General features: G+C 39.0%; 1 protein-coding gene across 1 annotated transcript in view; it reads left to right on the top strand.

Moving 5' to 3' along the window:
• The window catches only part of pparg (peroxisome proliferator-activated receptor gamma), a 30,944-nt gene extending 24,141 nt beyond the window's left edge, over positions 1 to 6,803 (top strand). The window contains exons 5-9 of the mRNA XM_031301651.2: positions 676 to 875; positions 4,003 to 4,120; positions 4,340 to 4,533; positions 4,703 to 4,946; positions 5,750 to 6,803. Of these exons, the coding sequence (XP_031157511.1) occupies positions 676 to 875; positions 4,003 to 4,120; positions 4,340 to 4,533; positions 4,703 to 4,946; positions 5,750 to 5,997 (1,004 nt within the window). The 3' untranslated portion in view covers positions 5,998 to 6,803. The remainder of the gene's footprint in view (positions 1 to 675; positions 876 to 4,002; positions 4,121 to 4,339; positions 4,534 to 4,702; positions 4,947 to 5,749) is intronic.
• The last annotated feature ends 7,322 nt before the right edge of the window (positions 6,804 to 14,125 follow it).

Raw genomic sequence — 14,125 nt, 5'->3', positions numbered from 1 at the left:
ATTTAAAATTCCAACACAAAAAAGCAGAAGGAAACGGAAAATACATGCATCCGGCGGAATTTCCTGCAACACCGGAGCAATCCTGGAAGTGGAACGCGAAGGGTATAGACTACATGCTCAGCAACTGAAGCTTGGTCGCCAATGTCAGAGTAGAATAAAAGTGAGTAGTTTAGTAATAGTTTGGCTGCAAGAAGTCACAATACTGACAAACAAAAGAACAAGAGTTCTTTTATTTCTTGTTGTGAAAATAATATATGTATACATCAACATCACATTAGCATAAACTAGCTTAACAGCCATGTGACTTTAGAGGTCATATAAAATGGCTTTGGGATAGTAAATTTTGTCAGCATAACATCAGGATTATGACTTGAATGTAAAATGTACACTGATTTTAGTCTTAACTGTTTGTTTGTTTTATAACAAGAGATTAAGAAGGAGATTTTTGTTTAAGAAATTTTACAATAGAGGGAATATAGCCTACATTTAATGTTTTGTGTGTGTCATGTGTGTGAATTTACAAACGTGTGTTTATCGGTATGATTATTTTTGCTTACAGTATATTTCTGTGTGTGCTCTTATATACTGTATCTGCCTGCCCGTCAGCCCTTGGCTATGAGTGTCCATATGTGCTCTAATGTGTATTTCTATCTGTCTGTCTGTTTCCTTTCCCAGCCATTCGTTTTGGCCGAATGCCCCAGGCGGAGAAGGAGAAACTGCTAGCTGAGTTCTCGTCTGACATGGTGCACATGCACCCGGAGGCAGCAGATCTAAGGGCTCTGGCCCGGCATCTGTACGAGGCCTATCTGAAATACTTCCCCCTCACCAAGGCCAAGGCCAGGGCCATCCTCGCTGGGAAGACCGGAGACAACGTGGTAAGCAGCACCCTCAGTTCTACTTTACTTCTATTTATTAGGCTATATAATGGTGGGGGAGTGCTGCATACTGCCTGCATAATAGGCTAAATTCATTTTTATTGAATTTCTACTGGATATCATTACAGACCCATTTCAGATCTACAGTCAAATATAGGTCAATAGTTTTTTTTATGAATTCCACTCTGGGAAGTATCACAAACAACCCAACCACCAAACACCATCCTAACAGTACATATTTTACATTTACACTTAATCATGATGATAAAAAGCAGACCAAAAATCAGATATAGGACATAAAAAGCTTTCTTGACTATGAAAAATTTATCTTTACTTACACATAAATTATATTACAGAATTACCACAATTTTAAATGAAACAAGCAGTTTCTCAGGGGAAAACAGTGGTAAACAATACAAGTTTGAAGTGAAGGAGGAAAGAAACTTAAAATTTTTAGTTCAAACTTTTTAACTCCCCGCAAGTGTCAACCTTTTTTTTGCCAAGCTCAGTTTAGTTCAATTAAGGGCTTTTCAGTCTATTATGTCTGCTCTAACAGGAAAAGTGGATTGACTGGTTTCTGCATGTCTCGGCTGTTATGGCCCTGACACACCAACCCGATAATCGGCCGTTGGACAGTCTGGCGAGGTCAGTGACTCGAGTCTGTTCGGTGTGTTCCGTGCCGTCGTCCATCGGAGGAGCTGTCGGCCTTCATTTTGGCCGACCTGATTTGCTGGGTTGGAGGGCGGGCAGTCAGACTCACTCCACCAATCTGCTAACCCGGAAATAACGAGCAGATTGAGTGACGAACGCCTCTCAAAATCTGATGAAAATCTTTTAGACCTTTGTCGATCTGAAATGAAGACAGATTCAGTCAACTGCATGGCCTATTTCTCGCTTAAAATGTTTTCAGAAACATGTTTCAGTGAACTATAAGCCGCCATTACTATCGGCTGGAGAAGCCAGACTCATGTGACGCATTGTCATTTCTGTTTTTCATTTTTTGTATTACGTCTCGCGCACGCGCAGATCAGGTCAGCTGTCGGGTTGGTGTGTCACGGGCTTTAGAAAACACCTCAGATTACAGTGGTCAAGCTATGCAACAGGATATGGCTTCCACATACCTTCTCAACAAGTCAAACTAATTCATTAAGACATTTGGTCATTTATACAAGTGGACTGTAGGAGAATGTGTTGGCCAGAATCATAAAATGTGAGATATCATCTATTTCTGTGTTTTTATATGTAATGTAGGGTTTTGAGATGTTGAATCTTAGTATTCAAAAGAGACCTTATCAGGAAATCCACATCAACTGAATTGCGTAGCAGCTGAAAGAAAACTGTGGTGAATATTTAATAATGATCCACAGTTGGTTTGTGGTGATGGCTTCAGTCTTGTGGTTCATCTCAGAACAACTGACATGATACTGTTATTAAAGGCTGGAAATAAAGTAAACAAAGAAAAAAACATTAAAGTATCATCTTCCTTTGCAAATATTTTCAATATGTTTTGATAACTCATTCTGAAAGTTATCAAAAGTATGGTTCAAATAAATCTATTTGAATATTACTAAATAACAGCCTAACTGAACCTATTAATTATATTGTCAGAAGGATTTGATAGATTTTGATAGGTAGAACCAAACACCTAGATCAAGCACTTAAAATATATTTACATTTAATTTAACTATAGCTTTGATGTGAATGTTGGGTAGTGAATAATGAATATGAGGGTACAAATGAACCAAAATGCACTCTTGCCCTCATTAGTAATTATAATTATTACTGTCATTGTTGTTATTATTATTGGCTTTACAGCAGCATCTGAGTCTTTTCCTTTTCTGTTGTCTCTCTCTGTATAGTCGGATGAGTTCAAGGCCGCTCTGCCTCTCTTTTGGCTGGTTGTTATGACTGTTCATTACACAGCGATAGCAGCCAAAAGCACAGCATTATCTGTTGGTTTAAGGAAGTCTTGGTTTATTTACTAAACAACAGTGAACCTCCTGAAACAAATTGGGAGGATGATTATAGGATAATTTTATGTTTTGTAGACGATTTACAGTTTATTTTAACACGTGGGGCCTTGATATGAGTTGTATATGAGATGTATAATCAACGTTTAACTCTACCGGCACTCCAGACTCGCGATCAGAGGTGAAGGAAGTACTCACACATTTCGCTAAATTAGTTTGACATACAGTAGAACACTTTGTACAATTAATGAGAAAGTAAAGGTGGATAACTGGGATGGGCCACTTTGGCTTGCAAATAGCAATTACTGAATAATGACAAATGATAAATTGTAGCTTTACAGTAGCACAGACAAAGTCAGCAAAGGTTTGTTATGGTTAAAGTTAGCTAACATTAGCCAACTTAGACTACTGTTCACCAATTAGGTCTGTAGCAGCAAAAAAAAACAAAACCTGAGTGTATTGAACTTAGCAAGGGTGCATTTTAATGCTTATGAATTCAACTTTTCCTTTACAAGAGGATGAATGTGTGTCTTCTTTGTGCTTTAAATTACTTTATTTCAAAATTGGCAGCCGGGATCTTCCATACGAACACTGCCTATACTGTAATCTAATAGATTCCTGCAAATACAGCACATACTGTATACATCTATTTCATTCACTCACATGATAAGTGATTATTCATTTCACAACGTTTTGTGAGAATTGTTTGCTGTAATTCCCTGTAGGTTGTCTCATTATTCATTTCACCGCTATGAAAAAGGGAGATTTAAGTATATGAATGGTACCATTCATCATTCAGGCCGCTGCATGTCTTTGCCGGTGTTTTGCCAGTTAGAGCGACTTTAACTTAGTTATGCTTCATTTATCTGGAAATTGTGTTTTTGTCTGACTCAGCCTGCAGCTGGTTATTTGTCCATCAGACATATAAGATTGGTGGTGTTTGCTTTTGAATGAGACACAACCAACGTGCAGACACAGTATATGTCATTACATCTGTATTTCACGTGTCCTCAGAAGACCTGTGACTAGCTGACGCTGTTCCTTTTCTTTCTTTCTTTCTTTTTTTCTTTCTTTTGCCTTCTCCTGTCCTTTTCTACCTGCTCTTTCTTACTCCCACACGTCTCTCTTCTTCCATATTCTTTCTTCTCTATCTGCAGCCTTTTGTCATCCATGACATGAAGTCTCTAATGGAAGGAGAGCAGTTTATTAATTGTAGGCAGATACCCATCCAGGAGCACCAGCAGCAGACATCCGTCCTAACAGCTGGACTTGGAGGTTAGAAATACAATATACTCTTTGTCATGATTTAGAGATGTTACCTAACCCAATAATTAAATTGTCATCTCTGTTACCTTCCTTTTTGAATTGGCTTTAAAACTCTCTCTGTTCTTTGCACCGAAGATATTTAAAACATAGTTTTTCTTGTAATCCTGCAACTAAACTGCCTCATCAGGGACATACGTTCTTTTCTATGCACATCTTTTCCGATTTCAGGTATCACAGGAGCTAACCCGAGGTCCGAGTTTGGCTTTTTGGGAATGACGAGCGTCAGCGCACAGGCACAATCAGACGCTTTGGAACTGCGTTTCTTCCAAAGCTGTCAATCACGTTCGGCCGAAGCAGTGAGAGAAGTGACAGAGTTCGCCAAGAGTATCCCGGGATTCATCCATCTGGATCTCAATGATCAGGTGACAGGCTTGAATACTGCTGCTTATCCATTCTGTCACTTAAATCTGTACATACCATCAATGTAGCTGAAGATACTGTGAACACTTTAAAACCATCACTTACCACCAGTCATTTGTGAAGGTCTAATCCCACTCTGGTTATTCACCCCAACCTTTACCCTTTTCCCAGGTAACTTTGCTGAAGTATGGTGTGATTGAGGTCTTAATCATCATGATGGCACCTCTGATGAACAAAGACGGGACCCTGATCTCCTACGGACAGATCTTTATGACGCGGGAGTTCCTCAAGAGTCTCAGGAAACCTTTCTGTCAAATGATGGAACCAAAGTTTGAGTTCTCAGTCAAGTTCAACATGCTGGAGCTGGACGACAGCGACATGGCGCTGTTTCTGGCTGTCATTATCCTCAGCGGGGGTGAGTGGTTTTTTTTCTTTTTCTACAGGATATGTTGTAGATGTCATTAATCATGGTATTATAGTCCTAGTAGTCTTAAAGGAATACTTTGATTCTAATCTTGTGTCTGTTGTTAAAATGGGCTTAGGTTACGTGTTGGCTTTGGAGTCTTAATGTTAAGTCTTTTTAAGCATTTGTGAAATAATAAGCTAACCATGTCTTGGCTCCAGCTTCATACTGAACGGATAAATGTGAGAGTGGATGAACTTTCTCCTGACAAGAAAGCAAATAAGTATTTCCCAAAATGTATAACAATTTTCCATTTTGACAAGGACAAAAAAGCAACACGAGCAACTATGACTCCCTTAACTTTGCTTGTCTCTTCACGTTTTTCCACTGTTATTAATGATCTTTATCAAAATAAAGTTTTTTGCACTATTCTAATGTCTTAATAGTAAAGTAAAACATTTTTTGGGAACTAACTATTTAAAATCTACATTTAATGCCTGTTCAACAGCAAACCAACCTCACTCACAAACCACTACGTGGTATAATATTGCTGGTTAGTGTGTGGCCACTTGTTAAAGTCTGGCCTTGATCCGATGAAGATGAAACATCAGACATTTAAGTCAATTATTAACATAAATGACTAAGATTATAGCTTGAAGATAAGAAGGCTTTTAGCAATAACACAACTAGGTCCAGAAATAAGTGACTGCTAAATTAAAGGCTTTTTACTCAACAGAAATGTTGACCTAATGGACACTTATTGTGTCACCAGAAATGTCACTGATTTATGCTCCCTGTCTCTGTAACCCATCCAGACCGCCCAGGCCTGCTGAACGTAAAGCCCATCGAGCAGCTTCAGGAAACGGTTCTCCATTCGCTCGAGCTGCAGCTGAAGCTAAACCACCCAGTCTCTCTGCAACTGTTCGCCAAACTGCTCCAGAAAATGACGGACCTGCGTCAGATCGTCACCGACCACGTCCACCTCATCCAGCTGCTGAAGAAGACAGAGGTGGACATTTGCTTACACCCACTGCTGCAGGAGATCATGAAGGACTTGTATTAGAATTGAACAGGAAGAAAAGGACAAGTAGAGAAAGAGAAGTAAAAGAGAGAATAAAGAGATTTTATTTTTAAAATCATGACTTGTGAAGTTATACAGATGAAGCACTTTGTGCTGCTGGTGTGTTGAAATAAAGGGAGGTAGCCAGACAGGCTGAGTGAAATTGAGAAAGAGATGAGGAAGAACAGGAAAAGGGAAATCAAGGAAAGAAAGACACAATCTGTGTGTTAGAGCTTGTCTAGACAGCAGCAATGTCATTTAGCCACTGCTGAGCCTGGACATTTTGTGAACGAGTGGGCTGCCAACTTAAATACGAAACTACCACCACCTATTGCACCAATCATAACGAGAGTCTGTAACTAACTGTGAATTACTGTGAATATTTTTACACTATGTGTCACACAGTAGAGTATGTGTTGTTCATGTGCAGCTTATCTAAATGTTGCGTTACAGCCGTCATAGGCAGCAGAAGTGTCTACGTGCTTCAATACCTCTGTGAACACACACAAATAAATGAATGCTGGCACACACACACAAAACAATACACAGTCATTTTCAGTTTTGGCATCAGGGGGAAAGTGCTATCTGTTTTTAATCATCTTTATCTAAAGACAGAAATGAGATTATTGCCTGTAACATATTTTGGTCGTGGCCACCTGCAGAACCTGTGAGAAAGTGTGAAGCCAACAAAAGGCACATTACCATGTTGATGTTTGTTATAAGAAAAACAACTGTATACGCCATATTGTGCCTTTAAGATTTGCTGTTTGACTTCTTTTTTTTGTGGAATAAATGCCATTTAAAAAAGATATATTACACATTTATAATGTATAATATACAGCCATATGTATTATTTTTGTGTGGATGAAATTGTCTGTCAAACACGCTTTTCAGCATTGTTTGATTTTAAATTCTCCAAAAGTGGTTGAGTTATAATTTTTGCTATGAAATTATATTTTTATCTATATGCAAAGTGTCTACTGGACAGCTGGGATGGGTGGGTGGGCATTGAGGATCTGCAGACAAAGCGATTGGATTAATATCGGGGGGGAGGGGGGGGGGGGGTTGTTGTAAATAAAATATTTTCTAACTTTTTACTTGAAATCTGTCTCTTGCTTAAAGTCATCTGAGTGGACTTGCGATGTACTGTCAAAAAACATTTCCTAATAATGCCTTTTTTGAAACCATTCCAGTCACCCAGACCCTGGAAATCTGTTTTGCAGTCATTACATCAGCTGTCCTCAGTGTCTCTTACCAAACACACACACACACACACACACACACCCTGTTGGAATGATTGCAACATCTGAACTCTGTTGAACCGTGCCAGAAAACCAAAGTCTGTGGATACACATCTGATGAGCTAGCGGGGAGGTGGTTTAATTTTGTAAAATGTTTTTTGGACATGTCACTATTTTTTGAGGGGGTACCAATGTCTGTGCCTTTTTTTTAGACAGATCAATTTACAGGGAACTAAAAAAGAAACAGAGGCACGCAACAACAAGGTCAGAGTCAAACTCAGGCCACTGAGATATCAGTTCACCTTAACACACGATGCAGGTTCATTGACACAGAGCCTTTTTATTGTCTGGCTTTTTGACAGGTTACAAGCCTTTTAATACACAAACTAACAGTACATGCTTCCATTCATATGAGGGATTTACACTCAGTAAAATCTATCATTAGGGTCAAGCTTGGTGAATGTTAGGATTAGTGTAAATTAGATATTAGTCAGTGGAAGCCATTGGACCTATGAGACACATTAAGAAGACCTAGATAATGTGTGCTTTATTATATATGATACACTGTAAAGATGTATTTTGCTCTCTTATGAAAAAGTATTTCCACCATCGTAAGATTGTGGTGTTCTAAAAATGTGCAGATCAAAAAAATATCAGATATCTGTCAAACAATTATTAGGCAGAAGAAAACGCAACATATACCTCAGAAACGTCATATTACAAAATACACATGGTCCCTTGTTTCTTTAAGTTTCAGATTTTTTATAATATTTATGAATCTTTGTCTTCTTTTTGTGTCTCATTCTGTGTTGAACCTCCAGAAACAGCTGCTTTTGGTCCTGAAAGAGAGATGAGCCCCACATGCCCTGCACTTTGCCTTATCCTTAGTTTAGGAAATACATAATTCTATATGGACCAAGCTTGTTAATTTCTTAGTGTTGGCTCTAAACAGAACTGCTTCCCAAACCTGATTGTGGGATCAAGTCTTTGTCTTTGTCGTTGCTCTCAAGCTCGCCGTCCTCACTATCAGCAGGAAAATACCTCCATGAGCACCCTTTTGCCCCTTTCCGCCATAAAATGCACCCATGTCCATTATTTCCAGTGAATTCTAGTTAGACATAATACATCTCCACCACTGAACATATTATTGTCCTAACAAGTAGCCTAACTGCACAATATTGCCTTGAGGCAACAAATGGAAAACAATTGATTAGATTATAAACTTAGCACAAAAAGTAAGGAAATGTGTGTTTGGTAGATTATTTCTCTGTGGTAACAATGCTTTTTGGCAATAAATCTTATACCGTTGGAAAGCCTGTTTAGTTCCCTTTCAAATGGTGCCCCATTTGTAAGGAACATGCATTTGTGGGATGAGCAGCAGTGCTGAGTATGTGGGTTGCACCCATGAAAAATGTGCCAAATCTTCTCTGCCATTGCCAAACAGGTTGGCAACTGGCTGACTTGCGACAAATGCTGGTTAAGAATAGGATGCCATCCCACAGCAGTGTGTGAGCAGGCTGGTGACCAGCATGAGGAGGAGGTGCCAGGCTGTTGTGGCTGTGTATGGTTCTTCCACACGCTACTGAGGCTCCTGTTTGTGAAATGAATAAATTGTTAAATTGCCAATATGTCTTGTTTCTTCAAACTTCAATCATCCAATCCACCAATCACCAAGTGAGTCAATGGTAGAATAAGCTGTTTGGCATTGACAGAGAAGATTTGGCAAATTTTTCATGGGTGCAACCCACATACTCAGCACTGCTGCTCATCCCACAAATGCATGTTCCTTACAAATGGGGCACCATTTGAAAGGGAACTAAACAGGCTTTCCAACAGTATAAGATTCATTGACAAAAAGCATTGTTACCACAGAGAAATAATCTACCAAACACAAATTTCCTTACTTTTTGTGCTAAGTTTATATAAAATGTCTTTAAACCTGCAATAACTGATGATTATTGCAGTAAATGATGCAATAAGAGCAGTGACAAATATCAATTATACATCAATTTTCTTTCATCAATTTAGTGAATCATACTTACATGATACTGATTGTCTTAATTTAAAGACAAACAGTTGTATCTAACCTTTTCTTTCATATGACACATTATACTGGGAGGCTGTACTGTAAGAGTCAAAAAGACATCTGGTTGCCTTAGGGCAGCCTCTTTGTCTTTCTCTTTCTTTATGTATCTGCTGGGATCTTTTTCTCAGGTTATAAAGACAAACAATTATGATAACAATGAGATCTGATGAGGAATAAGAGGAATATGTGTGAGCTGTAAAAAGGAGAAAAGATGAGAAGAGGAGAGGCAGGCCGTGAGAATGCTGCAGATTAAGGAGAAGTTTGGCCACTTAAAATAAGCATTTGAGTTGGCAGATGAAGGCTGGGGGGGATTTCTGGCTCTGACCCGGATGGTCCTCTTGGATGGTTGATGATGATGGTAATTAAATGTGTTCTTTATGTCGAGTCAGCATATCCTCACTTTGTTACGGCCGGTCTCTGCTGACCAAACCCTGCCAAGATTCCTGAGCTAATCTGCCAAATAATTTTCATAAAGTATTTTTCTGCAGTTGTCCATTCGCACAGAGCCAAGTCCAAAGATAGCGACTGTGATTTACACAAGGAAGTTTTGTTTTTGTTTGAGCTCCTTAAGAAACAGCAGCTTTGCTTTTTTATACTCTTTTGTTTTAGTATGAGAAAAGAATTTTACTCCCACCAGGGTGTGATACCTGATATCTGTGTGTATGTGGGTCCTTGAACAAGCCTTGTTTGTGAAGTGATACACCTGCCGCTGTAAGACGAATATTGCTCTCGAGAAATAGTTGTGTTTAATCTGGTGTTTATATAGAAAACACCTCAGGAATGTATATTATGGCATTTTATGTTCTTTCTACAGGAAACATTTTAGACTTTCAGAAGAAGAAATAATGTACTCCGGTTTATTTTTGGCCAGGGATATTTGTTGCACTGTATATCTCTATAAAGCACAAATTGTGTGTAGCGCGATGCATCAGATTTTTAGCATTTCACTGATAATTGACTGTAAATTGTGGATTATTCAGTGGCATGAAAAAGTGAAAGTGTCTTTTTTCTTTCTCTAATCCTAAAACAATAATGAGACACACAATATATAAATATAAAGTCAACTTTCATAAATTTGAAGGCTACAGGAAGTGTGAATTTTACAATTTGAACATGTCAGTAGAGCTCTATGCATAGCGTGCATCAATTCCCCATAATTTACACAGCTCCTCTTAAAGTATACAATCAAAACTACATTTAAAGATTTTAAATTTATTTTGTTTATTGAGATTATTTAACAGTGCAAAATCACTGGATTGGATTTATGTGTATAACCCAACATAAAAAAACAGTAGTCTTGATATAAAGGTAGGCATAAAAAATATCAAACATTGTGGTCTTTGTGGCCGGGTTGGCTCATTGGTAGAGCAGGCACACATATACTTCGAGGTTTATGCCTTGACGCAGAGGTCCAGGGTTCGACTCTGACCTGTGATGATTTCCTGCATGTCTTCCCCCTTTTCTCACCTAGCTGTCCTGTCAAAAATGAAAGGCGGAAAAGCCCCAAAAAAACATTGTGTTCTTTACACTGTAGAAATGTCACAACATTTTTCGCGCCCACGAACATTTTTGGCTTTAACTGGCAGAGCTCATGCCACATCACATTATCTTTGTCAGGTGGATTTTTTTCCAAGTGACTCATTTACTCACTCACTCTTTAACACCATTAATTTGCACTTGAGTAGAATGTAGGTGCAATATAATACAATGTCACCTGGTTTAAGCTGTTCTATCATCATTCCTGACAAGTGAAAGGATTTTTCTATGTGACACACTCACTGCCTAGAGACTACAACATTTAAAACATTTTAAAACATTACAACGTCTAAAACATATAAAGCTGCAGTCCGGTGATGGTTAGCTTAGCTTATCATATGGACTGGAAACAGGGGGGAAAAGGTATAAACTTAACCATATATTGTGTTAGGGTCAAATTTGACCCGTTTTCAAGTTCAGATGTGTAAAAAATACCATTTCCTATTTTTTATTGGAAGAAGTTTTCATGATATCCTCAGACATGCCTATTCTAACACAACAAACATGAGAATTTTAGTAAATTGTAAATGTCTGTAAAAAAAAAAAAAAAAAAAAAAAAGTAACGTGGTGCGGGTTGGCTCAGTGGGTAGGGCAGGCGCACATATACTTGGAGGTTTATGCCTCGATGCAGAGATCCAGGGTTTGAATCTGATCTATGACGATTTCTTGCATGTCTTCCCCCCCTCTCTCTCTCTCCCCTTTCTCACCTAGCTGTCCTGTCAAAATAAAGGCAGAAAAGCCCCCCAAAAAAACAACAAAGTAGTATATGTGGTGTTACGGGTCAATATGACCCGGCAGAGAATATTGGCAGTTGTAGGCTGCTTCGTAGATGAAATTTGGCTCAAAGGTCCCCAACCACACCACACACATACCCACACACATACATATACAAATCAAAATGGACATCGATCACTTATAACACCCAAGGTGGAGCACCGAGACATCAGAATGACCCGGGGCCTACTACATATGCTGTGTCACAGCATTTGAGCTGTTCATAATGCTATCTGTTGAGAAGATCTGACGACAAACATGGAAGGGTGTTTGTTAGATGGAGATTCACTAAACACACCTGGATGCTTACATGGGGCTGTTGCTTCTTGCTGGGGTGTACAGATCCTGAAATGAGGCTACATGTATGGCAAGTGTTCCACCCATTTGTCCCAATATCCCTAATAGCAGCAAGTTTGTCATTCACAAGGCAAACAAATCGTGTCTCCTGAATGTGAAAGCAAATAACTCTTGAAACAAAGGATGACACATAAAAGTAAGCTGTAGCCTCATTCCAGGATCTGTACACCCCAGCAAGAAGCCACAGCCTCATGTTAGCAATCAGGTATATTTTGTCGATCCCCATCCAGCAAACACCCTCCATGTTGGCTTGCTGTTCTCAGTTGGTGCTTTGCCTTGGGTGTGATAAGGGATTCACGACCATTAAATGTCAATTATTTTTTATTTAAATAACTCTTTTTGAGCATCTGGGTCACTTGGACCCTCCTCTTCATTAGATGTGGATTCTTGTTAAAAGACTTACCTTTTTCCTAACCTAAATCTATTCGGGTCAATTTTGACCCGTAACACAAAAAATGTGTGCAGCTTTCTAACATATTACTAATATATTACAAGGGTTAAGAGGTACAGTTAGGCAGTAACCTGCCAGTTGTGCTGAGATTGAGGCCTTTCCGTCTCACTCTGGAGGAGTCTTTCAAGGTTGTCTTTTTCAGGAGGCATAACAGAGTTTTAAACCCTTTCTCACAGAAAATGTTGGCCATTAGTCCTATACTTACTACACTATACTAAATCTGCAGAAATTGAATGGACTCTCTGCAAAGAATGGTTAAAATGTGTCTTAATATTGCCATGGCCAAAGATTCAAGGAGGACACATTAGTTCTAGAGTAAAAAAGAGACAGAGCTTCATCTATTTTCCCTCTTGTTAGTTTGTCTGGTTATCATCAGTAGCAATGCTGCTCTATATGGTTATTATGAAACTGAGGCCTTACAGTGGTTCAGAGTGACCCGGGTCCCTTTAGCCTAGTTTTTCCCAAGCAGCACATCCACAGGGACGATCACAGCGTGCCAGTGAGAAAGCGAAAAAACCCACATTGGCACTTGAGTCTCGATCTGTCTCCAAAAGAAGCTTCAGTTGGTGATCCAGTGACAATCACAAAATCTCAGGAGAGGTCAAGGCCACGTCTATAGTCCAGTAGTCTATAGCCACAACGTTCCACTTCCGGGATTGCTCCGGTGCTGCAGGAAATTCCGCCAGATGCATGTCTTTTCGCCGATGTCCGTTTCCTTCCGCTTTCTTTGTGTAAGAATTTTAAACTCTGGTCGATTTATGAGGACTATGGTTAACTGCTTCAGATCTCTGCATGGTAAATTGAGACAGCTAGCTAGACTATCTGGACTACCTGGTTTTATATATTTAGTCTACATATTTGTCTGTATGATTGTGTCTTTTCCTGTCGCACTGCAAGTGGCTGGTGGAGAACAGTTTTTTTCATTTTCCTTTATATGTAAGTACTTAAGGAATTATGACAAATAAATTAATCTGAATTTAAATTAATCTGATGGAGGTTTGTTCTGTTCACTGAAACTGTTGTTTCCAAATGGTAATTCTGCAAACAGATGCACTTGACTGGTAAACAGATCAAATTAAAATGCACTTTATTTGGGATACAGTAGGAATATCAATCTATTATTTTGGACTAAAGTGATTAGTAAAATGTTGTTTGATAGACAGCCCTGGTGTTCTGTAAAGTAGTGTAATATCTCCCTCTGCAGGATGGAAACAGCTACTGAAACTCACAGCAGGGATTTTTGTTCTGCCAGAGCCTAATCTAATTGTTACAGATTATCCACAAACATACATTGACTTGGAGGAGTTGGAGCACCTCTGTGGCTGTTGTATTGTTTCAGCTGGTTGAACCAAAGAGGGAGAGAAACAATAGAGGCCAATAACAATAATGTAGCTGTCAGGACTGTGAGGGAGGTAAGGTCGGGAGGTGATACAGTAAACAGGCCAGCCCAATTCCTTCCCATGGCCTCCTGGCTTAACTGAACAAAGAATAAGTTAAAGCTGGACTCTGGATTTCACAAAGTAATGAGTCACTAATATTGTTGAGAAATGTTAATTAGGGTTTGGCATTTAAAAGGGAATTGGATCAACACGGAATAAGTATTACTAGATTGTTTTTTAGTTTATAGACAGAAAAGTCTTAAAGCAGATACGTAAACAATTGCAAAACCAAACATACCAAAAAAAG

This window comes from Sander lucioperca, chromosome 6 (assembly GCF_008315115.2).
Source record: "Sander lucioperca isolate FBNREF2018 chromosome 6, SLUC_FBN_1.2, whole genome shotgun sequence".
Classification (NCBI taxonomy): Eukaryota; Metazoa; Chordata; class Actinopteri; order Perciformes; family Percidae; genus Sander; species Sander lucioperca.
This window is presented reverse-complemented; position numbering and strand designations above follow the sequence as displayed.